Raw genomic sequence first — 25,861 nt, forward strand, 5'->3', positions numbered from 1 at the left:
TTCAGGGGCTCAGGACCTTCCTTCAGGCTGAGCCCAGACAAAGTTAGTAGGCCCAGGCCCTCAGTCAGGGCGGGGCAACAAACAATAGTTCAGGGGTTCGGGTTCAGGTCTGGGTATCAGGAGCTGAGCACGGACAAACTCGGGACGCCCCAGACCCTCAGTCAGGGTGGGGCAACAAGCACTCGTTCAGGGCAGCAAGCAATAGCTCAGTGGCGGTGCCAGAGCGCTGGCTGGAGGGGGAGACTGCCACCCGTTAAGTGGGGTGGCAGGGGGGACACAGGCCCACCCACTCCACTGTGTCCCAGCCCGGGGCCCTAAGAGCGGCAGTCAGTCTGCCGCTGTGTTGGTGGGGTCCTGACCGCAACACACCAACATGGGTTCGCTCTCTGTTGTAGCTAGACTGGGGTCAGCTACCCCCGGGCTGATTTCCATTTCCTCCTCCATTTGTACCTGCTCCCCGCTGGGCTCGGCAACGGGGTCCCACACCATGGGTTCCTCACTTCGCAGAGGGTCGTCCGGGTCGGGTTGCTCCTCCGGTCTCCGGTCAGGGGGGCGCTCGGGCCCCTCCTCGGGGTACCGTGCTCGGGGCAAGGGTGGCCAGTCTACCTCGGGGTACCTTGCTTGGGGAAGGCTTGGCCAATCCGCGTCGGGGTACCTGGCTCTGGGGAGGTCCGGTCGGTCGGTGTCCGGGTATCTGGCTCTGGGGCAGCTCGGTCCGTCCGTGTCCGGGTACCTGGCTCTGGGAAGCCTTGGTCTCGCCGGAGCTCGCACCGGCACGTCTGGCCTCTCCGGCTGCTGGGCTCTAACTGAGGGCTGGGGCCTGGCTCTTATACTTCCTGTCCCGCCCCTTGACTTCCGGGGGGCGGGAACAGGTGGCGGTGGCTCCGCCCACTTGGGTGCCAATTCAGGCTCCTCTCCCTCAGGGGCCGTCGGGGCCCAGGCCGCCTCACTACACGACCCCCCCCCCAAGGCTGGTTCCCGTGCAGCGGGGCCAGCCCATTCCACACCCCCCAACCGGGAAAGGAAATCCGCGTTTGCGTGCTCCTTACCAGCCCGATGGCGGACCGTGAAAGCAAACGGCTGGAGCGCCAGGTACCATCGTTGCAGCCGCATGTTGTGGTCCTTCATGCGGCCTAACCACTGAAGGGCGGAGTGGTCGGTGACTAGGGTGAAGGGGACTCCCAGGATGTAATAGCGGAGAGCTTCACAAGCCCACTTCACGGCTAGGGCCTCTTTCTCGACCACCGCATAGTTCTTTTCGCGTGGGAACAGTTTCCGGCTAATGTATAGGACGGGATGTTCCTCGCCCCCTACGTCTTGGGATAAGACCGCCCCGAGTCCCACTTCCGAGGCGTCTGTCTGCAAGACAAATGGCAGGTTAAAATCGGGGCTATACAAGACCGGCTCGCTGCAGAGGCACTTCTTAAGAGTCCGAAAGGCCCTGTCGCACTCGGTAGTCCAGATCACCTGCCGTGGGCTGTCCTTTGTTAGGAGCCCCGTTAAGGGGGCTGCGATTGCCGCGAACTGGGGGATGAACCGCCGATAATATCCGGCCAAGCCTAGGAATTGCCGCACCTGGCGCTTTGTGGTTGGCGGGGGGCAGTTTGCAATTGCCTGGACCTTCCCGATCAGGGGTTTTACCTGCCCATGCCCGATAGCATACCCCAGGTACTTAGTCTCTTGCCAGCCGATGCGGCATTTTTTTGGATTGGCGGTTAAGCCGGCCTCCCGCAGGGATCTCAGGACGGCTGCGACTCTCTCCAGGTGGGTCTCCCATTGCGGACTATAGATGACAACGTCGTCTAAATACGCGGCCGCGTATTCTTGATGGGGCTGGAGGAGGCGGTCCATCAGGCGCTGAAAGGTGGCCGGGGCCCCGTGGAGGCCGAAGGGCATCCTGGTGAACTGATAGAGACCTGTGGGGGTGGCAAAGGCAGTCTTCTCACGGGAGGCGGGCTCTAGGGGGATCTGCCAGTAGCCCTTACTCAGGTCCAGGGTGGTGATGTAGCGGGCCCCTCCCAGGCGGGCCAACAGCTCATCTATCCGAGGCATGGGATAGGCATCAAATTTGGAGATGGCGTTGACGCGGCGGAAGTCAATGCAGAACCGCTGTGACCCGTCGGGTTTAGGCACCAACACCACGGGGCTACGCCACTCGCTCTGGGATGGCTCTATCACCCCTAGATCCAACATCGCCCGCACCTCCTTCTCCACGACCTGTCTCCTATGGTAGGGCAGGGGCCGGGTCGTCCCCCGTATCACCACCCCGGGTTCTGTTTGGATCCGATGGTGTACGAGGGAGGTGTGTCCCGGCTGGTCCGTGAAAGTGTGGGAGAAGGCTTGGAGGAGGCACCGAGTCTGGCGGAGCTGTTCCTCGGTTAAGTTCTCCCCGAGCTGGGGTTCCTCGGTGTCCCCGGAAAGGGGAACCTGGGGTCCCAGTTCCGGTTCGGGCGGGTAGGGGTTGATCAACAGCCCTTCTCGCTCTTTCCAGGGCTTCAGGAGGTTGACGTGGTAGCGTTGGTTCTTCTTCCTCCGGTCCGGCTGATTTATTTCATACGTGACCGGGCCCACTTTCCTGACTACCTCATAGGGCCCCTGCCACCGGGCCAGGATCTTCGACTCACTGGACGGGAGGAGGAGTAATACCCGGTCACCCGGTTGGAAGTCCCGAGTCTGTGCCCCTCGATTATACGTCTGGGCTTGTGTGTCCTGGGCGGCTTTTAAATTTTCCCGTGCCAGATCCCCCGCCTGCCTTAGACGCTCCTGTAGTTGCGGCACATACTGCAGGAGACCCTGGGCCGGGGAAGGAGCCTGTTCCCAGGTCTCCCTCATGAGATCCAGCAGGCCCCGGGGTCGTCGCCCATATAACAATTCAAAAGGGGAGAACTTAGTCGATGCCTGGGGAACCTCTCGTATTGCCAGAAGCAAGGGTGGAAGGAGCTGGTCCCACTGGCGAAGGTCTTCCGGGGGAAACCGACGCAGCATCCCTTTCAGCGTCCGGTTGAACCTTTCCACTAGTCCATCGGTCTGGGGGTGATAGATGGAGGTGCGGAGTTGCTTGACCCCTAGGATCTCACAGACTTGCTTGAGCAGCCGGGATGTAAAATTGGTCCCTTGATCCGTGAGTAGCTCCCGGGGCAGTCCGACGCGGGCGAAGATCTTGACCAGTTCCATAGCAATGGTGCGGGCCGAGATGTTCCGGAGAGGAACGGCTTCAGGGAACCTGGTGGCATAGTCCATCATTACTAAGATGTATTGGAACCCTGCGCTGCTCTTCGGGAGGGGCCCCACCAGGTCCACGGCCACGCGTTCGAAGGGGGTTTCCATAAGAGGCATCGGCACCAAGGGTGCCTTAGGGGTCTGGGCAGGGGCGGCCAACTGGCACTCTGGACATGACTTGCAATAGTCCTTTACGTCTTGATATACCCCGGGCCAGAAGAAACGCCCCAAAATCCTGGCCAGCGTTTTGTCATGCCCGAGGTGCCCCGCCGCCGGGACGTCGTGGGCCAGTTTCATGACCGCCCGGCGGTGACACCGCGGCACGAGAAGCTGTGTCCGGATGTCCCCCGTACGGGGGTCCTTCTCCACGCGGTACAGGCGTTCTTGTCGTAACTCAAAATGCGGCCACTGCGCCGCACGCTGGGGGTCAAGAATAGTCCCGTCTACGGAGGCCAGCTGTTCGTAGGCCCGTCTGAGGGTGGGGTCGGCCCGTTGGTCCCGGCAGAAATCTGTGGGCGCCGAGGAGTCCCCCCCCCGAGGAGGGTCTTCTCGCCCCCCCGGGGGATTGGCGGGGACGGGGTTGTCTATCTCGTCGTCCTCAGTCCCCGGGGACTCCCCTCCCAACGCTGGCGTGGCCTGCGGGTTACCCTCGAGCCGGCGGCGTAAAACGGCGTTAAAGGTGGGCCAGTCCCGCCCCAGGATCACCGGGTATGCCAACCGGGGCGCCAGCCCCACCGTCATCTGCCGGGTGACCCCATCGATGGTTAGTTGGGCCCGCGTGCTGGGGTAGCGTCGCACATCCCCGTGTATACACTGCAGGGGAATCTTCGCCAGGTGGTCGTCCGCTGGTGGGCCGAGGGCCTGGCAGACCAGCGTTTGGCCACAGCCTGAGTCGAGGAGGGCCATCGCTTGGCGGCCGTCAACAGCCACGGGCACGGTGATCTTGGTCCCCTGTGGACGTCGGGCACGGCCTTCTCCTGAATAGACTTGGCCAAATGCACACCCCCGTTCCGGGCACTCCCGCTGCAAATGGCCATACCTTCCGCAGGAGAAGCAGGGTCCCACCGTGGCTCGCTCTAGCTGCGGCCGAGCCCCGGGGTCATCCACGGGGGGGGTCCGACGGTATCCCCCGGCGGGGCCTGCCGGGGTCCGTGTGAGCCTCCCGGAGGGTGCGGCCACCCGAGCCCGGCCCTCCATGCTACGGGCGGGAGCACTCGGGGCTGCCCGGGAGGGCGGCCCCCTCTTTTCTGGGTTGGGGTGCTCCGTGCGAACCGGGACCGCCCGACCAGCGGCCCCCGCCGGGACCTCCGCCGCAAGGAAGTCTTCCATTAACGTGACGGCCGCAGAGACCGTCGTCGGCCGGTGGCGGAGGACCCAGGATCTTCCCCTTGGCGGGAGTACCTGCGTAAATTGCTCCAGAACCACCTGCTCCATCAGTTCCTCCGCTGTCCGGCGCTCAGGTTGTAGCCACTTTCGACAGGTCTCTCGTAGCTCCTGAGCCACCATCCGCGGGCGGGCCCCCGGGGAGTAGGCCAGGCCCCTGAACCGTCGTCGGTAGGTCTCGGGGCTTACGTCCAGGGCGTCCAGAATAGCGGCCTTCACTAGGTTGTAGTCCCTGGCCGCCTCTACCGACAGGCCTCGGTAGACCGTCTGGGCAGTCCCCGTTAGGTAGGGGGCCAGGATGGTGGCCCACTGCTCCGGGACCCAGCCGGCCACAATAGCCACCCTCTCAAAGGTCACGAGGAAAGCCTCGGGGTCATCCTCGGGTCCCATCTTCGTCAACCGTACTGGGGGGCTGGGTCGCGGGGCCCCTGGGGCGACCCCGGACAGGGGTTCCCCCGGGCGGACTAGGGCCGCGGCAAGCTGCTGGATACACTTCTGCTGGAAATCCTGCTGTTGGGTAACCAGGTCCGCGATCAGCTGCCGTTGTTGGGCCCCCAGCTGCTCTATGAGTTGCTGCTGCTGCTGCAGGTGGGCGGCCTGGTACTCCTGCTGGTATCGCACCGGGGCCGCCTGTTGTTGCTCCTGACTCTCGGTCATGCGGGTCAGGAGCTGGGGTAAATCCCCCTCCCTTGCGGGAGGTCTCTCCCCCATTGCCCCCTTCTCACCGGTGTCTAGGGCTCGTGCCCACATGCTAGGCAGGAGGCCCCACGTTGGGCGCCACGTGTAAACGTCCGGTGCGGGGGTCGGGCCCTCTCAGGGGCCGTCGGGGGCCAGGCCGCCTCACTACACGGCCTGGATCGGTCTCAGGGTTCCGCCCCTCTGGCAGGGACTAGGCCAAAGGTACACGGCCTCTGCAATGAGCTCCTGCTCTCCGTCAGGGTCCGGCAGTAACTCAGGCCCGGGCTCCGGTCCTCACTGCCGGAGCTGGGGATTACAAAGTCAGTCAAGCCCCCGCGCTAGCTCAGGGCGGGGCAATAAACCATAGTTCGGGCGCTCAGCTCCGTGGATCCGGAGCTGCGCCCTGACAAACTCAGGACGTCCCAGGCCCTTATTCAGGGGAGGGCAACCCCCAATAGTCCAGGGCGCTCAGAACCTTCCTTCAGGCTGAGCAGTAAAGTCAGGAGTTCAGGCCCGGCCCTCAATCAGGGCGGGGCAGCACACAATAGTCCAGGGGGCTCAGAACCTTCCTTCAGGCTGAGCAGTAAAGTCAGGGGTTCAGGCCCGGCCCTCAATCAGGGCGGGGCAACAAACAATAGTCCAGGGGGCTCAGGACCTTCCTTCAGGCTGAGCAGTAAAGTCAGGGGTTCAGGCCCGGCCCTCAATCAGGGCGGGGCAGCACACAATAGTCCAGGGGGCTCAGAACCTTCCTTCAGGCTGAGCAGTAAAGTCAGGGGTTCAGGCCCGGCCCTCAGTCAGGGCGGGGCAGCACACAATAGTCCAGGGGCTCAGGACCTTCCTTCAGGCTGAGCCCAGGCAGGGTTAGTAGCCCCAGGCCCTCAGTCAGGGCGGGGCAACAAACAATAGTTCAGGGGCTCAGGACCTTCCTTCAGGCTGAGCCCAGACAAAGTTAGTAGGCCCAGGCCCTCAGTCAGGGCGGGGCAACAAACAATAGTTCAGGGGTTCGGGTTCAGGTCTGGGTATCAGGAGCTGAGCACGGACAAACTCGGGACGCCCCAGACCCTCAGTCAGGGTGGGGCAACAAGCACTCGTTCAGGGCAGCAAGCAATAGCTCAGTGGCGGTGCCAGAGCGCTGGCTGGAGGGGGAGACTGCCACCCGTTAAGTGGGGTGGCAGGGGGGACACAGGCCCACCCACTCCACTGTGTCCCAGCCCGGGGCCCTAAGAGCGGCAGTCAGTCTGCCGCTGTGTTGGTGGGGTCCTGACCGCAACACACCAACATGGGTTCGCTCTCTGTTGTAGCTAGACTGGGGTCAGCTACCCCCGGGCTGATTTCCATTTCCTCCTCCATTTGTACCTGCTCCCCGCTGGGCTCGGCAACGGGGTCCCACACCATGGGTTCCTCACTTCGCAGAGGGTCGTCCGGGTCGGGTTGCTCCTCCGGTCTCCGGTCAGGGGGGCGCTCGGGCCCCTCCTCGGGGTACCGTGCTCGGGGCAAGGGTGGCCAGTCTACCTCGGGGTACCTTGCTTGGGGAAGGCTTGGCCAATCCGCGTCGGGGTACCTGGCTCTGGGGAGGTCCGGTCGGTCGGTGTCCGGGTATCTGGCTCTGGGGCAGCTCGGTCCGTCCGTGTCCGGGTACCTGGCTCTGGGAAGCCTTGGTCTCGCCGGAGCTCGCACCGGCACGTCTGGCCTCTCCGGCTGCTGGGCTCTAACTGAGGGCTGGGGCCTGGCTCTTATACTTCCTGTCCCGCCCCTTGACTTCCGGGGGGCGGGAACAGGTGGCGGTGGCTCCGCCCACTTGGGTGCCAATTCAGGCTCCTCTCCCTCAGGGGCCGTCGGGGCCCAGGCCGCCTCACTACACGACCCCCCCCCCAAGGCTGGTTCCCGTGCAGCGGGGCCAGCCCATTCCACACCCCCCAACCGGGAAAGGAAATCCGCGTTTGCGTGCTCCTTACCAGCCCGATGGCGGACCGTGAAAGCAAACGGCTGGAGCGCCAGGTACCATCGTTGCAGCCGCATGTTGTGGTCCTTCATGCGGCCTAACCACTGAAGGGCGGAGTGGTCGGTGACTAGGGTGAAGGGGACTCCCAGGATGTAATAGCGGAGAGCTTCACAAGCCCACTTCACGGCTAGGGCCTCTTTCTCGACCACCGCATAGTTCTTTTCGCGTGGGAACAGTTTCCGGCTAATGTATAGGACGGGATGTTCCTCGCCCCCTACGTCTTGGGATAAGACCGCCCCGAGTCCCACTTCCGAGGCGTCTGTCTGCAAGACAAATGGCAGGTTAAAATCGGGGCTATACAAGACCGGCTCGCTGCAGAGGCACTTCTTAAGAGTCCGAAAGGCCCTGTCGCACTCGGTAGTCCAGATCACCTGCCGTGGGCTGTCCTTTGTTAGGAGCCCCGTTAAGGGGGCTGCGATTGCCGCGAACTGGGGGATGAACCGCCGATAATATCCGGCCAAGCCTAGGAATTGCCGCACCTGGCGCTTTGTGGTTGGCGGGGGGCAGTTTGCAATTGCCTGGACCTTCCCGATCAGGGGTTTTACCTGCCCATGCCCGATAGCATACCCCAGGTACTTAGTCTCTTGCCAGCCGATGCGGCATTTTTTTGGATTGGCGGTTAAGCCGGCCTCCCGCAGGGATCTCAGGACGGCTGCGACTCTCTCCAGGTGGGTCTCCCATTGCGGACTATAGATGACAACGTCGTCTAAATACGCGGCCGCGTATTCTTGATGGGGCTGGAGGAGGCGGTCCATCAGGCGCTGAAAGGTGGCCGGGGCCCCGTGGAGGCCGAAGGGCATCCTGGTGAACTGATAGAGACCTGTGGGGGTGGCAAAGGCAGTCTTCTCACGGGAGGCGGGCTCTAGGGGGATCTGCCAGTAGCCCTTACTCAGGTCCAGGGTGGTGATGTAGCGGGCCCCTCCCAGGCGGGCCAACAGCTCATCTATCCGAGGCATGGGATAGGCATCAAATTTGGAGATGGCGTTGACGCGGCGGAAGTCAATGCAGAACCGCTGTGACCCGTCGGGTTTAGGCACCAACACCACGGGGCTACGCCACTCGCTCTGGGATGGCTCTATCACCCCTAGATCCAACATCGCCCGCACCTCCTTCTCCACGACCTGTCTCCTATGGTAGGGCAGGGGCCGGGTCGTCCCCCGTATCACCACCCCGGGTTCTGTTTGGATCCGATGGTGTACGAGGGAGGTGTGTCCCGGCTGGTCCGTGAAAGTGTGGGAGAAGGCTTGGAGGAGGCACCGAGTCTGGCGGAGCTGTTCCTCGGTTAAGTTCTCCCCGAGCTGGGGTTCCTCGGTGTCCCCGGAAAGGGGAACCTGGGGTCCCAGTTCCGGTTCGGGCGGGTAGGGGTTGATCAACAGCCCTTCTCGCTCTTTCCAGGGCTTCAGGAGGTTGACGTGGTAGCGTTGGTTCTTCTTCCTCCGGTCCGGCTGATTTATTTCATACGTGACCGGGCCCACTTTCCTGACTACCTCATAGGGCCCCTGCCACCGGGCCAGGATCTTCGACTCACTGGACGGGAGGAGGAGTAATACCCGGTCACCCGGTTGGAAGTCCCGAGTCTGTGCCCCTCGATTATACGTCTGGGCTTGTGTGTCCTGGGCGGCTTTTAAATTTTCCCGTGCCAGATCCCCCGCCTGCCTTAGACGCTCCTGTAGTTGCGGCACATACTGCAGGAGACCCTGGGCCGGGGAAGGAGCCTGTTCCCAGGTCTCCCTCATGAGATCCAGCAGGCCCCGGGGTCGTCGCCCATATAACAATTCAAAAGGGGAGAACTTAGTCGATGCCTGGGGAACCTCTCGTATTGCCAGAAGCAAGGGTGGAAGGAGCTGGTCCCACTGGCGAAGGTCTTCCGGGGGAAACCGACGCAGCATCCCTTTCAGCGTCCGGTTGAACCTTTCCACTAGTCCATCGGTCTGGGGGTGATAGATGGAGGTGCGGAGTTGCTTGACCCCTAGGATCTCACAGACTTGCTTGAGCAGCCGGGATGTAAAATTGGTCCCTTGATCCGTGAGTAGCTCCCGGGGCAGTCCGACGCGGGCGAAGATCTTGACCAGTTCCATAGCAATGGTGCGGGCCGAGATGTTCCGGAGAGGAACGGCTTCAGGGAACCTGGTGGCATAGTCCATCATTACTAAGATGTATTGGAACCCTGCGCTGCTCTTCGGGAGGGGCCCCACCAGGTCCATGGCCACGCGTTCGAAGGGGGTTTCCATAAGAGGCATCGGCACCAAGGGTGCCTTAGGGGTCTGGGCAGGGGCGGCCAACTGGCACTCTGGACATGACTTGCAATAGTCCTTTACGTCTTGATATACCCCGGGCCAGAAGAAACGCCCCAAAATCCTGGCCAGCGTTTTGTCATGCCCGAGGTGCCCCGCCGCCGGGACGTCGTGGGCCAGTTTCATGACCGCCCGGCGGTGACACCGCGGCACGAGAAGCTGTGTCCGGATGTCCCCCGTACGGGGGTCCTTCTCCACGCGGTACAGGCGTTCTTGTCGTAACTCAAAATGCGGCCACTGCGCCGCACGCTGGGGGTCAAGAATAGTCCCGTCTACGGAGGCCAGCTGTTCGTAGGCCCGTCTGAGGGTGGGGTCGGCCCGTTGGTCCCGGCAGAAATCTGTGGGCGCCGAGGAGTCCCCCCCCCGAGGAGGGTCTTCTCGCCCCCCCGGGGGATTGGCGGGGACGGGGTTGTCTATCTCGTCGTCCTCAGTCCCCGGGGACTCCCCTCCCAACGCTGGCGTGGCCTGCGGGTTACCCTCGAGCCGGCGGCGTAAAACGGCGTTAAAGGTGGGCCAGTCCCGCCCCAGGATCACCGGGTATGCCAACCGGGGCGCCAGCCCCACCGTCATCTGCCGGGTGACCCCATCGATGGTTAGTTGGGCCCGCGTGCTGGGGTAGCGTCGCACATCCCCGTGTATACACTGCAGGGGAATCTTCGCCAGGTGGTCGTCCGCTGGTGGGCCGAGGGCCTGGCAGACCAGCGTTTGGCCACAGCCTGAGTCGAGGAGGGCCATCGCTTGGCGGCCGTCAACAGCCACGGGCACGGTGATCTTGGTCCCCTGTGGACGTCGGGCACGGCCTTCTCCTGAATAGACTTGGCCAAATGCACACCCCCGTTCCGGGCACTCCCGCTGCAAATGGCCATACCTTCCGCAGGAGAAGCAGGGTCCCACCGTGGCTCGCTCTAGCTGCGGCCGAGCCCCGGGGTCATCCACGGGGGGGGTCCGACGGTATCCCCCGGCGGGGCCTGCCGGGGTCCGTGTGAGCCTCCCGGAGGGTGCGGCCACCCGAGCCCGGCCCTCCATGCTACGGGCGGGAGCACTCGGGGCTGCCCGGGAGGGCGGCCCCCTCTTTTCTGGGTTGGGGTGCTCCGTGCGAACCGGGACCGCCCGACCAGCGGCCCCCGCCGGGACCTCCGCCGCAAGGAAGTCTTCCATTAACGTGACGGCCGCAGAGACCGTCGTCGGCCGGTGGCGGAGGACCCAGGATCTTCCCCTTGGCGGGAGTACCTGCGTAAATTGCTCCAGAACCACCTGCTCCATCAGTTCCTCCGCTGTCCGGCGCTCAGGTTGTAGCCACTTTCGACAGGTCTCTCGTAGCTCCTGAGCCACCATCCGCGGGCGGGCCCCCGGGGAGTAGGCCAGGCCCCTGAACCGTCGTCGGTAGGTCTCGGGGCTTACGTCCAGGGCGTCCAGAATAGCGGCCTTCACTAGGTTGTAGTCCCTGGCCGCCTCTACCGACAGGCCTCGGTAGACCGTCTGGGCAGTCCCCGTTAGGTAGGGGGCCAGGATGGTGGCCCACTGCTCCGGGACCCAGCCGGCCACAATAGCCACCCTCTCAAAGGTCACGAGGAAAGCCTCGGGGTCATCCTCGGGTCCCATCTTCGTCAACCGTACTGGGGGGCTGGGTCGCGGGGCCCCTGGGGCGACCCCGGACAGGGGTTCCCCCGGGCGGACTAGGGCCGCGGCAAGCTGCTGGATACACTTCTGCTGGAAATCCTGCTGTTGGGTAACCAGGTCCGCGATCAGCTGCCGTTGTTGGGCCCCCAGCTGCTCTATGAGTTGCTGCTGCTGCTGCAGGTGGGCGGCCTGGTACTCCTGCTGGTATCGCACCGGGGCCGCCTGTTGTTGCTCCTGACTCTCGGTCATGCGGGTCAGGAGCTGGGGTAAATCCCCCTCCCTTGCGGGAGGTCTCTCCCCCATTGCCCCCTTCTCACCGGTGTCTAGGGCTCGTGCCCACATGCTAGGCAGGAGGCCCCACGTTGGGCGCCACGTGTAAACGTCCGGTGCGGGGGTCGGGCCCTCTCAGGGGCCGTCGGGGGCCAGGCCGCCTCACTACACGGCCTGGATCGGTCTCAGGGTTCCGCCCCTCTGGCAGGGACTAGGCCAAAGGTACACGGCCTCTGCAATGAGCTCCTGCTCTCCGTCAGGGTCCGGCAGTAACTCAGGCCCGGGCTCCGGTCCTCACTGCCGGAGCTGGGGATTACAAAGTCAGTCAAGCCCCCGCGCTAGCTCAGGGCGGGGCAATAAACCATAGTTCGGGCGCTCAGCTCCGTGGATCCGGAGCTGCGCCCTGACAAACTCAGGACGTCCCAGGCCCTTATTCAGGGGAGGGCAACCCCCAATAGTCCAGGGGGCTCAGGACCTTCCTTCAGGCTGAGCAGTAAAGTCAGGGGTTCAGGCCCGGCCCTCAATCAGGGCGGGGCAGCACACAATAGTCCAGGGGGCTCAGAACCTTCCTTCAGGCTGAGCAGTAAAGTCAGGGGTTCAGGCCCGGCCCTCAGTCAGGGCGGGGCAGCACACAATAGTCCAGGGGCTCAGGACCTTCCTTCAGGCTGAGCCCAGGCAGGGTTAGTAGCCCCAGGCCCTCAGTCAGGGCGGGGCAACAAACAATAGTTCAGGGGCTCAGGACCTTCCTTCAGGCTGAGCCCAGACAAAGTTAGTAGGCCCAGGCCCTCAGTCAGGGCGGGGCAACAAACAATAGTTCAGGGGTTCGGGTTCAGGTCTGGGTATCAGGAGCTGAGCACGGACAAACTCGGGACGCCCCAGACCCTCAGTCAGGGTGGGGCAACAAGCACTCGTTCAGGGCAGCAAGCAATAGCTCAGTGGCGGTGCCAGAGCGCTGGCTGGAGGGGGAGACTGCCACCCGTTAAGTGGGGTGGCAGGGGGGACACAGGCCCACCCACTCCACTGTGTCCCAGCCCGGGGCCCTAAGAGCGGCAGTCAGTCTGCCGCTGTGTTGGTGGGGTCCTGACCGCAACACACCAACATGGGTTCGCTCTCTGTTGTAGCTAGACTGGGGTCAGCTACCCCCGGGCTGATTTCCATTTCCTCCTCCATTTGTACCTGCTCCCCGCTGGGCTCGGCAACGGGGTCCCACACCATGGGTTCCTCACTTCGCAGAGGGTCGTCCGGGTCGGGTTGCTCCTCCGGTCTCCGGTCAGGGGGGCGCTCGGGCCCCTCCTCGGGGTACCGTGCTCGGGGCAAGGGTGGCCAGTCTACCTCGGGGTACCTTGCTTGGGGAAGGCTTGGCCAATCCGCGTCGGGGTACCTGGCTCTGGGGAGGTCCGGTCGGTCGGTGTCCGGGTATCTGGCTCTGGGGCAGCTCGGTCCGTCCGTGTCCGGGTACCTGGCTCTGGGAAGCCTTGGTCTCGCCGGAGCTCGCACCGGCACGTCTGGCCTCTCCGGCTGCTGGGCTCTAACTGAGGGCTGGGGCCTGGCTCTTATACTTCCTGTCCCGCCCCTTGACTTCCGGGGGGCGGGAACAGGTGGCGGTGGCTCCGCCCACTTGGGTGCCAATTCAGGCTCCTCTCCCTCAGGGGCCGTCGGGGCCCAGGCCGCCTCACTACACGGCCTCTCAAGGTTCCTTCCATTTATAACATTTATAAAGTTCTATTAGCATAAGGTTTGTATAGTGTTAGGGCTTGATTTTGTTAATATAGGTATTATACTTTATTCTATTATTGAAGATTGTTGACCTATGAAAGTGGGTAGACAAAACTGATCCACAAAAGTGTGTGCAGACCAAGCTTCACACATCAGGAAAACAGCAGATTAGATCTGCTTTTAAAATATGGTAAGTAAAGCTTATCCCGGCAGCCCTGAAGATCCTCCACTGCCAAATTCTGACCATACTTGAATTACTTATCAGAAGATCTAAAGATTAAAATAAATTTTAATATATGCCATAGGCATACTTATAGTATAGATTCACAAGGGCAACATGGGTCCCATCCAACTTCTATTCAAGACAATGGAAAGAATCCCATTGATTTCAGAGAGGTTGGATCAGGCCCTAAGTGCAAATCACGTATGTAGAAAGATAAGCACCAGAACTGTAGATGATAACTGTAGTCCATTTTGGGGGAGTAGTTCCTCCCCCACCGGATCTGTGGGCGGCCAATCTGCCCCAATACGTCTCCGGGGGTCGCCTGACGTGGGGAATCACCGGGGCGATGGGAGACGTGAGCTTGAGCCTGTGGTCAGGGCTGAACAGTCAACACAGTTACGGAGCCCCAGCCCCTGTTCGGGGCGAGGCAGTAAAGAATCTCATGCTCCGGCCTGTACTTAGGCTAGGCAGCAAACAGTCAGACCTCCTAGCTCTGGCGGAGGGCCGACAAGTGCAGGCTTCTTGCCTAAGCAAGGGGGAGAATGCTACGCATGGATTGGGGTTGCAGGGCAGGGACACAGGCCCACCCACTCCACTGCGTCCCAGCCCAGGGCCCGAGCAGTGCCAGAGCGGTCTGCCACTGGATCAGCGGGGATCCTGACCGCAACATGCTGACTCGCTTACTGTCAGCATTGAGGCCAGTTGGGGGTTGACTACCCCTGGGCCATTTCCCAACTCCCCCTCAGGGTGTACCTGGCTCTGTAGAGGGTCGTCCTGGTTGTCAGGGAAGCAGGGCCGGCTCTAGGCACCAGCAAAACAAGCTGGTGCTTGGGGCGGCACATTTTTAGGGGCAGCATGGCCGGCGCCAGAATGCCGCCCCTAAAAATGTGCCCCGGCCGCCCTAGCTCACCTCCGCTGCTGCCGCTCGTGTGCCATGGCGTGCGAAACAGCTGATTCGCGCGCCGCTGCTCCCCCTCCCTCCCAGGCTTGAGAGCCTGGGAGGGAGGGGGAGACGCCGAGTGGCTGTGGCGCGTGTACCGCTTCTCCTCCTCCCTCTCTCCCTCCTAGGCTTAAGAACCTGGGGGGAGGAGGCAGGGCTGGGGATTTGGGGAAGGGGCGGAGTTGAGGCGGGGCCGGGGGTGGGGTAAGAAAAAAATGGTGGGGGAGGGCGGCCAAAATTGTTTCTGCTTGGGGCGGCAAAAATCCTAGAGCCGGCCCTGCAGGAAATAAGGTTGTCAGGGCTTGCAGCTCCTCTATGCTTGGGTCCGTAAATGGCCCTGGCAGTCCTGGTCAGTCCTCAGCTCCCTCGGGGTCTGCAGCGGCCTCCCAGCTCGGGAGCTCACAGGAGGCACCTGGCTCCTCCAGCAGCTGCCTCCCAACGGAGTTCTCTGGCCTGCCTTTTGTACTTCCGGCCCTGCCCTCTGACTTCCGGTGGGAGGGCTGAGCGTGGGGTGGCTCCGCCCACCTGGGTTCAATGAGGGACTCCTCTCCCTCCAGGTCTGTGGGCGGCCAATCCGCCCCACTACAACACCACACACATCGATTTTCTGGAAGTTCAGACTCTGCCTTGAACTTTGTACCATGGGTTTAATCTCTTATTGGCGTATTGTCACAGGTATGGCCACCCCATCACACTCTCTTCTGATGAAACACGGCACTGCAGGTGCTCCCTGCCTCAGTTTTCAAGGTGTGACAGCCATGGAGCAGAGTAGCCCATGCCATGAGCTCAGCCACAGTCTTAAAATATTAAACTCAGAATTTGTCTGTCTGCTCCTTTAAATTAATACACCGAGTAGCCAATTTTACACAATACATGATGATATCCCACCCTCCGTGCACATCGCTCTCAGTTTAGTCTTACACAACAAACATAAATGTTCATATAGAACTAAGATTTTCCACCACTTTGCACTCTCTGTATAGTATATAGGCCTGGGCCACAATAGATTTAAGTTAATATAAAGATTTGGATCATGGTCGCAAACGTGTAATATAAGTGTAAAACACTGTCAAATTTATATGACAATATTTTATGTTTTCTTTATAAAGGACTATTCACTTCACAGTATAAGACTGTTAGGCCCATACTATTGGCTTGGAAATCTTGCTCCTGCCTATTTTAGTACAATATACAATACAGTTTAGATCTGTGAGGACACATTGCCAGTATGTTCACATTGTTAATATGGCTATGACAGAGGTTCACAAACTGTGTGGAGCAGCCCACTGTCGGGGAGGGTGGGGGTGGAGAGCAGAAAAGCATTTAGGGTGGCACGACTGGCCTGGACTAGCTGGCACGGAGGGTGGGTAGGGAGCGCCACCCAGCCCCGCCCCACCCCCAGCTTTGCTCCAGCCTCGCCCCCAGCTGCGGCCCCAGCTCCCAGCCCCACGCCTGACCTCGTCCCCAGCCTCGGCATGGCTCCGCACCTGGCCCCAACTGCGGCCCAGCTGTGGCTCTGTTCCCGCCCCTGCTCTAAGCCTCAGCCTTTGGTTGCAGCTCCATTCTCGGCTCGGGGACAAGGCTGGGGACGGGAGCAAAGCCGCAGCCGGCTAGGGTGACCAGATGTCCCGATTTTATAGGGACAGTCCTGATTTTTGGGTCTTTTTCTTATATAGGCTCCTGTTACCCTCCCACCCCCGTCCCGATTTTTCACACTTGCTGTCTGGTCACCCTACAGCCGGCTGCTGACCCCCGTTGTGCTCTGGCTGCGGTTCTTCTCCCACCCCTTCCCGCAGCCACGGCCCTTGGCCACGGCTCTGGCTCCGGCCCTGGCCCCAGACCCACCCTCAGCTGTGGTCTCAGCCTCAACTCCCTTACCCCATCTGCATTCCACACACCCCCCAAAGCCACGGCCCCGCTCCTGGCCCTGGCTGGGGGGAGCGGGGGCGTGCAAACAGGGGCAAGTGGGGCATAACCCTCAAAAGTTTGGGGACCACTGGGCTATGGGCAAGCAGCTAGTGTGCTGTGATCCCTGCTTATCAGGCTGATCACAATCGTCTCCCTGTTAGCTTGTGCTCCTGCCATCGGCCTGTTATATCCACCAGTTGTCTTTTGTACTAAACTTAGAAGGTATATGCTCTTTTGGTGGGATACTGGAACAATTTGTATAGTGGGGGTGCTGAGAGCCATTTGACCAAACTGTAAACCCTGTATATAATGGAAACCACTTGAAGCCAGGGGGTGCAGCAGCACCTATGTTTTTGGGCAGGGAGTATCTTTTTGCTATGTTTGTACAGTGCCTAGCAAAATAGAGCTCTGCCTTCTAGGTACAAACACTACATACCGGTAAATAATAATAATAATCCAGACTGAGAACTGACATAGTGTTGCTAAATATTGATTTACACAGAAGACTATGACGACTTCAAAGGGTCCATCACTTGCAACTTTTAAAATTATTTCTGGATAGATACAGAAAAGAAGGGGACTAGATATAAATAAAATCAATTTTTAAAAACTATGACAATTGTATATATGCTGAAGTGACAAAGACTCACTCAGTCAAAGAGAAAAATAAAGATTGAATCTTCATCTTTAACTTGCTGCAACTTAGTTTTTAACTTATACTGTGTTTACAGTAGTAGTAATGGTAATAATGGTTTGCAGTTGTAGTCGTCCTGGGCATCTTCAGCTCCCATTTTAACATCAGTGCAATTTGTGGGTGCCCAGTATTTTGGAAATCAGATTATTGTATAGTAGCTTCTTCTACCCAGTGATTAAAATTAACGAATTAGGCTCCATTACAGTGAATGTGGATTATTGTTCCCATTTAAAGACAGTGAAAGTGAGGTGCCGAGAAATTGCGTGATTTTCCAATGTCACACAGGAAGTCTCTGATACAGCTGGAAACAGAACCCAGGGCCAATATTTCCAATGATTTTGGATGCCTTCATGAAACACCATAAATGGGCATAACTCAGAGTGAGTGCTCAAAGCATGGTTGAAAAACAGACCCTTCTGAAATGTCTCCAATTGGACATCCAGAATCACTAGTCACCTTTGGAAATCTTGGTCCAGATTTTCTGATTTCCAGTCCCGTGACATGGGTGATATTGCCAAGCACAATGGGAGCTAATTAAAGGCAGTGTTTCAGTCCCAGCCACCAGAAATCTAAAAATGCAGCCTTCATGTTCTTTAAATACTGTTTTGTTTTTTAATCTGTTCAACTGACCTTAAATACATTATTTTTCAGGCAAGAATTTTGGATAAATCCTGTGTTTGAAGAAGTTATGCTCCAAGAAATCCTTTTGCTCAATATACAGTATTACAACAGTTTCTATAAATATAAATTGTTTTACAGACAAAGACAGACATTACAGTCTGTTCTAGTTTACACTGAAATTAAGCCAGCCAGTTTCTCATGCCAGCAATACAATAATCATGATGATAGTATTATTTCAGTTTGTGAAAGCCAAGCTCCAGTGTGCTACAACTTAGAACCAAGCATTATATAAAATTAAGCAAAAGACAAGTAATGCTAAAGGAAATGAATACTAATAAAATGCAATGTTTACATTTCTTTCTTGGGTTCATATATAAGCTGGACATAAATAAGAAATCATATGTTTAACTGTAGTTTATTTCCTTTTCTTTATTACTTCAGCAATGGGACTTTGTAGACAAAGATATTGTGGGAAAGAACATTTCTGATGCAAGGATGCAGATTGTAGGGTGGGGGAAGGAAAATGGGGCTCTGACCAATTAAAAGCTTTAAGAAAGGAGAATCAATTAAAAATGCCAGAGGGAAGGGACTGCTTGTTGGGGGGGGCGGACAACTGCTTGTTGGGGCGGGGGATTGTGGAGAAGAGGTTTTGACAAATCTGAACTACAGGGAATAACCATGTTCTACAAGGCCTGGAGTGGAGGATGAAAATAAATTGTATTAATATCAACATAGTCTTAGGAAAATATCCATCAGCATGGATAATAATGAGCTAAGCTTTCAGTAGGCTGAATAAACAAGCAAGATTAATGAGTTAGTGTTTGTAGAGTACTTTGAAGATGAAAAGCACTGTATAAAGTGCTATGTGTTATTATTAAGATACCCAAGGCAGCCGCACTTCAAACTGAGGTGCTGGATTATTAGTCCTATTGATCTAGCACTGCATTATTTTTAACAAACAGCAAACCCAGTAGTCTCTCAATATGATGCAGTCTCTGAAAATGCAATATTTACAAAATAAATATATTGGCACTTTTTTCCAGACTCTCTTATTTTGGTAAGTTGCTAGACTGAGATAATGATCAAAGAGACAAAAATGACATTGTCAAATGTATTCTTTGACTGTAACTGTAATTTAAAGACATACTCCTATGTAATCCCCCCCCCCCACACACACACACACACTGATTCCAGGCCAGTTATTTATTTGGCTCTCGCCTCTCCCCCATAAGAACAGATTTTTTAAGTCGGCCAGCGAAACATGTTTTATTTAAGGACTATATTCCTAGAGCAATGGATTCTTTGGAGACCTAAGGGCTGCAGAGCACTTCATTAGTTCCACATAATGAAAGAATGGTGCAATTGAAGGAGGTCTCTAAGGGAGAATGGCGTGAAAATTAGAGAACCGTCTGCTCACTTGCAAATAAAAAAAAATTGTGGATTTGCTAAATAAAGCACACCGTCTCCATTCAACCCACTGAGAAAGGGTCCCCACTCAATCCTCTTACCATTGACAATATAATAAGACCGGAGGGACGTTTTTGAAGTAGATCTGCACATTCCACATTTGGATTGAGGGGCAATGGACTGTTTAAATTGCTATTTACATTTCCAGCTGTTTTACCAGTGATTTGCCCAACTTAATAGCTCTTTAAGCTTTTAAACAAGAAAATAGCTATTCTCACGATTCAAAGAAGAAACCATGGTTATTTCAGACTGCCTCTATTGTAAAAGGCTTAGACCCCTCTGTCTTTATATATGCCCCTCTCTTTATAGTACTTCCCTTTTCCATCCCTTCCTAGTTTCTAAATCTTCTTCCACTTTCTTAGGGTTTTTTTTTTTTTTTTTACATTATATATTTTTAGCAACATGAGTCCTTCTGATACTGCTGATTCAAGGAAAGTCCTTACAGGCAGCCACCAAGGTTCCCAAGAGAGGCCCAAGTTAGCCAGAAAATTAGATTTGAGTGTATAATCTTCTGCTAGTTATTGGAGAGTTTAGCCCGCGTTAAACAAATGCTCTACAACTACTGAGAAATGTAGATTCATTTACTCACATATCTCTGGGGATGGATAAAACTTAGTAGTGTGTGGAGGCAACTGTTTCCTGCTTCATTTTTAGGGGGGTGGCGGTGATGGAGATTGGAAGATAAAAACAAAACCAAGATGAAAGGTTAAAAAAAAGTGGGGGGAAGTTGATTTCATAGTGGATCTATAAAACGCTGTAATTATTCAGTTATAATTTGCTGCCTTAACCTAATGCCAATAAACTGTTAATTCACGGACCAAAACACCCTCAAACTTTGCATTGATCAAAGCTTTAGATTTTTCCTTTTATTAACTCTAAATGTCTCCTATGTTGACAGAACTTTGCGACACTTTATTTAGATAGCAGGACAAACAACCACATTTAAACCGTGCAAAAAGCGTTAGCAGCAGCTCTTATTGAAACTTTCAAAGCACATACTGTTCACTTAAGCTCTTACGGTACACTGACTGGAAAATGTCAACTATATTACAGGCCCAAATTTTAACCTATGTTCAAAATTATTGTGAAAAGAATTGCAGATAGGCATGATGTTAAATATCTTTTTTTTTTAAGTACAACTTCACTTTTGACAGTTAACATTACCTCTCCATCAAACTGACAGATTATTTTTTGTATAACTTGCAAAACACATTTTGTGTTCCTGTTACTAGCATTTTAGCTGCTGACAGATAATCACTTATGATGTGAATGTACAAAGATGGTTTGCATGATGAGACCCTATGTGCATTAAGATCACTGTCATTATGTAAAAACAGCCATGGAACGGATATACTATCTCCATTCAGAATAGAAGATAAAAATCAATGGCCCTGATTCACTAAGGTGCTGAATTGTTTGGAAGGGAATTCCAATGGTGTCAAACTGGAATTGGACAACATTTACTGGGAACAAATTCAACATTCTAAGAAAATTAGAAGATCTAGGAAAAAAAAATTCTGTAAAAAAGTCAAAATTTTGACCACTCTACAAGCTGACTGAAAAACAGCAAAATGTTTTTGCAAAAACTGTTGAAAATTCTCAGCCAGCTTTGCTGTTAATCTTAAAAGTAAAGCTAATTCTTTAGTCATACTAGAGTAAGACTATTCCATGGAAAAAATATTTAGTTTGACAAGTCCAACACTGTTGATTCATAGATTAATGGATTCCAAGGACAGAAAGGACCACTGTGATCGTCTAGTCTGACCTCCATTATAACACAAGGCATAGAACTTCCCCAAAATAATTCCTAGAACAGATCTTTAGAAAAACATCTAATTTTGATTTAAAAATTACCAGTGATGGAGAATCCAGAACATCTCCAGCAAATAGTTCCAATGATTAATTTAAAACTTTAAACCTCAATTGCAGTGTGGATGTGTCTCGCTTCAACTTCCAGCCATCGGATCGTGTTATACTTTTGTCTGCTAGACTGAAGAGCCAATTATCAAACATCTGTTCCTCATCTAGGTACTTTATAAACTGTGATCAAATCATTTCTAACCTTCTTTTTGTTGAGCTACATAGGTTAAGCTCCTTGAGTCTATCACTCCAAAGCATGTTATCTAGTTCTTAAATCATTCTCCTGGCCCCTTCGCTGAACCCTCTTGAATTTATCAACGTCCTTCTTGAATTGTGGACACTAGACCTAGACACATTATTCTAGCTGCCATCACACCCAGGGCCGGCTCCAGGCACCAGCCGACCAAGCACGTGCTTGGGGTGACATCTTATAAGGGGTGGCCAATGTGGAGGTGGTGGGGGGCGCTCGCGGTGTTTTTGTTTGCTCGCGGTGCTTGAGGGTTTTTTTTTGTTTCGGTGGCGCGGCACTGCGGGGGTGGGGGCATTGGTGGCGAGGAGCTGGGGGGACGGGGGTTTGGGCAGCCCGGCGCAGCACTCCGGGGGTTTGGGCGGCTCGGCGCAGTGCTCGGGGGGGGGTGGGGGGTTGGCCAGCCCGGCGAGGCCCTCGGGGGGAGCGGGTGTTTGGGCGGCCTGGCGCAGCGCTTGGGGGGGTTCAGCGGCCCGGCGTGGTGCTCCGGGGGTCTTGGGCGACCCGGTGCTCGGGAGGGGTGGGGGCTTGGGCGGCCCGGTGCAGCAATCGGGATGAGGGTTTCGGCGGCCCGGCACTGGGGGGGAGGTCAGCGGTGTGGCGCTGGTATGGGGGGGGGGGTGTTACAGCGGGGTGGCGCTCTTCTTTTTTGCCTGGGGCAGCAAAAAAGTTAGAGCCAGCCCTGATCACACCAGTGCTAAATTCAGAGGTAAAAAATCTCTTTACTCCTACTTGAGATTCCCCTACTTATGCATCCCAGGATTGCATTACCCTTTTGGCCACAGCATGATGCTGGGACCTCATGTTCATCTGATTGATTACCAGCACAACCTCAAATCTTTTTCAGAGTCATTGCGTCTCAGGATAGAGTCCCCCATACCGTACGGCCTACATTTTTGAGTTCCTTAATGTATACGTATACATATTGTTTGCTTATACCCAGCTTACAATACAATCCAGATTGCTCTTTATCACTAATATGTCATCTTCATTATTTAACACTCCTCCAGTTTTTGTGTCATTTGCAAACTAAATCAGTGATGATTTTATGTTTTCTTCCAGGTCATTGATAAACATTTAAATAGCATAGGGCCAAAAACTAATCCTTGCATGATTCCCGCTACAAACACACACACTCAGTGATTATTCCCCATTTACAATTACATTTTGAGACCTATCAGTTAGCCAGTTTTTAATTCATTTAATGTGCGTCTTGTTAATTTTATATAGGTCTATTTTTTTAATCAAAATTCAAAATGTCAAGATTAAGGTTACTGGTGAAAATATACATCTGTCTGCTTGAATAAATTCCTAAAAATAACATCAAAATACTTAGGAAAGGCTTGAAAAAAGTTCAAGGCACCTTATAGGAGGCACTCAGCATCTCTCAGTAATTGGCCGATAAAGAAGATGCAATTTTCTACCCAACATGTCTGCATTTTAGTGGGGTGTAAAATTAGTCCCATATACTGCAGAGGCAACATAGAGTAATAGTTGGAGTGGAAGACTGCGAGTCAGATCCTGTTCACATCTCTGCAGATGAGTTGCTCTGTGTGTTTAGGTCAGTCAATTAACCTCTTTGAGCCTGAGTTTCTCCATATGTAAAATGTGGGATAAGACCTATCTTTTTAAAGTGCTTAGAGATTCTTGGTTGAAAATCACCACCATGTATGAATGCAAGAATTAACAGATAGATAGGTGCAAACCGTAGTACCATCCAAAGGCTGCACAGGGGGATAACAACACTTACCCCGTTGTGTCAGGCATGTCTAATATAAGCAAATTTCTTCTGGCATAGGGCAGAATCCACACATCAAGGCCCTGATCCAGCAAACACTTACGTGCATAATTAATTTTACTATGAGTAACCCCATTGAAATCAGTAGGACTCCTCAGAGTAGTAAAGGTAAGCACATGTGTGTTTTCTGGATCAGAGCCCAACCCAGCACCTTGTACTGAAAGTCTCTCCTCTGCTGGAGATACAGTAACTTCTCACTTAACGCTGTAGTTATGTTCCTGAAAAATGCAACTTTAAGTGAAACGATGTTAAGCGAATCCAATTTTCCCATAAGAATGAATGTAAATGGGGGAGTTAGGTTCCAGGGAATTTTTTTTTCGCCATATAGTACAGTACTATAGTTGGGAGGTGCCCCCGCCTTACCGCACACAGGCACAGCCCACTGACACTGGAGACAATGAGGCAGGCAAGGAGGCTGAAGGTGCCGTAGACTAGGAGAAGCACTTTGCGCAGCAGCAGCGGCAGCTTCCCCTACTCTGCAAGCACCAGGGTGGGGGGCTCAACCCTCAGGCCACCCATGCTACCCCTTCCCCCAGACCCCACCCTTAACCTGCCTCTTCTCCCCCCCCCACTTTACTCCGCATGCCACGTCCTCGCTCCTCCCCCCTCACTCCCCTGCCTCCTGCCCGCGGCAATCAGATGGCTTGCAGCATTCAGGAGACAGGAGGGAGGGGGGAGGAGTGAGGACATGGCACGCAGGCTCCCCCTCCCTCCCCTGCCTCCTAAACACCACAAGCCAGCTGATTGCTGTGGGCAGGAGGGAGGGGAGGGAGGGGGCGGTGCGCTGCGTCCTCGCTTCTCCCCCCTCCCTCCTGCCTGCGGCAATCAGCTGGCTTGCGACATTCAGGGGGCAGGAGGGAGGGAGGAGGAGTGAGGACACGGCGCGCAGGCTCCCCCCTCCCTCCCCTGCCTCCTGCAATCAGCTGGTTTGCGGCGTTCCAGAGGCAGGAGAGGGAGGGGGAGCCTGTGCGCCGAGTCTTCGCTCCTCCCCTCCCCCCCCGAACACCGCAAGCCAGCTGATTGCCGCAGGCAGGAGGGAGGGGGGAGGAAGGGGAAGGCGCTGATCTGCAGGGTCTGCCGGCAGGCAGGAGGCACTGGGGGGGGGGGGCGTAGGGGATGTGATAGGGGGGCTGCCAGCTGTGGACAAAGCAGTCAGCCAAATGACGTTATAGCGAAGCATTGCACAACTTTAAATGGAGCATGTTCTGTAATTGAACAGGGACGTAAGATCGCAACAACGTTAAGTGAGAGGACGTTAAGTGGGGAGTTACTGTACATACTTACAGTAAACCATATTGATGAGCATGTAATATGGATGGCAGCCTTTGTGCTCGCTGGACTGTGAAACAGCCACGACTCTTCTGCAAACCACATCTACTTTAATAGTTGCATGTTCCCTGGAGTGGTAGGCTGCCATAACCACCAATTTCCTCTAATGCATCCTGGCTAAATGCTTTCTGGCAAACCTCATGCTGGGCTTGAGCCTGCTCCATTAAAATAAATGGGAGTTTTTCCATTGACTTCAGTGGGAGCAAGGTCAATCCCCTCCTACACTGCAGCTTGCATGAAGCTTTGTTACCACTTTCATCCTTTGTTCTTTTTGAGCACTTGTGCAGGCAAGTAGCCCACTGTTTATTGTTTTCAAAGGACTTGCACTGCATGCACAATGGCTCCTGTAGCTGTGTATTTTTCTACACCAGGGGTTCTCAAATTGGGGGTTGGGACCCCTCAGGGGGTTGTGAGGTTATTACATGGGGGGTCGCGAGCTGTCAGCCTCCACCCCATACCCCACTTTGCCTCCAGCATTTATAATGGTGTTATAAATTAAAAACACTTTTTTATATATTTAAGGGGGGTCGCATTCAGCGACTTGCTATGTGAAAGGGGTCACCAGTACACAAGTCTGAGAGCCACTGTTCTACACCCCTTGCTGTTATTTGGAAAAGTGAGTCGGCACCAGCCAGCTGAAAATTAGGCCTTACAAAAGTGTGTCCAAGGTGTGGCTTCACACACAGTTTGGATGACTGCACAGCACAGAGATTCTGAAAAAGGGCTTCAGAGTGGTAGCTAAGCTGTCTTGCCCTCTTTAGCACCGCCTCTTCCACCCCCTCATTCCAGTCTCTATAGGCCTGAGAATAGGTGAGGCACCACTCTGCTGGTTTGTGCTCTGTTGCCTTTTAACACTTCTGTTACTTATAATACTATTATCAGTTCTGCTAGCCTAAACCACTGTACTGTTATATTTGCTCTAAAACAGCCTCTGGTGGGATCCAGCAGATGCCAGATCTTCTTTTCCTAGATACCAGAGTTCTGCAAGAGAAAATATTAGGGGGGTTATAAATTACACAGAAAACACACAGATGCACACACTGTAGACAAGTGAAAATGAAGAAACAACACAATGAAAACTACAATTTGTGCCTGCATGGCTCTGGGGGTATGTCCAGACTACCCACCGGATCACCAGGTAGCGATCAATCTATTGGGGTTCGCTATATCATGTCTCATCTAGTCGTGATATATCGATCCCCAAACGCGCTCCCGTCGACTCCGGAACTCCACCAGGGCGAGTGGCAGTAGCGGAGTCGACGGGGGAGCCACGGCCGTCAATCCCACGCTGTGAGGATGGGAGGTAAGTCGAAATAAGATATGTCGACTTCAGCTACGCTATTCCCGTAGCTGAAGTTGCGTATCTTACTTCGACACCCCCCTCCAGTGTAGACCAGGCCTAAGCCCCACTTAACTTTCCCCGTCCCGCCTGTGAACCTGGTACCATTGCCACATGGGGATGGCTGGACTGCAGAGAGGCACCTGCTTCTTATGCCTCTTGGCCCTCATTGGGCCCATCTCTAGACATATTAATAAATATTGTAACAGTTAAAAACGAGGTGCTCACCACTTGGAGCACTTCCCACACACAA

General features: G+C 55.2%; 2 protein-coding genes across 2 annotated transcripts; both read right to left on the reverse strand.

Annotated features, from left to right (window-relative positions):
* Positions 1-834: 834 nt before the first annotated feature.
* LOC128831041 (uncharacterized) lies at positions 835-5,540 on the reverse strand (the record flags this gene model as incomplete). The annotated part of the gene is made up of 1 exon (XM_054017131.1): positions 835-5,540. A coding segment is annotated over exon 1 (4,518 nt), but the record flags the coding sequence as incomplete, so codon positions are not given.
* A 1,480-nt stretch (positions 5,541-7,020) lies between these two features.
* LOC128831095 (uncharacterized) lies at positions 7,021-11,445 on the reverse strand (the record flags this gene model as incomplete). The annotated part of the gene is made up of 3 exons (XM_054017229.1): positions 10,807-11,445; positions 9,137-10,266; positions 7,021-9,013 (listed from the first exon to the last, which is right to left on the reverse strand). Coding segments are annotated over exons 1-3 (3,762 nt in total), but the record flags the coding sequence as incomplete, so codon positions are not given.
* Positions 11,446-25,861: the final 14,416 nt, after the last annotated feature.

This window comes from Malaclemys terrapin, chromosome 1, assembly GCF_027887155.1.
Source record: "Malaclemys terrapin pileata isolate rMalTer1 chromosome 1, rMalTer1.hap1, whole genome shotgun sequence".
Classification (NCBI taxonomy): Eukaryota; Metazoa; Chordata; order Testudines; family Emydidae; genus Malaclemys; species Malaclemys terrapin.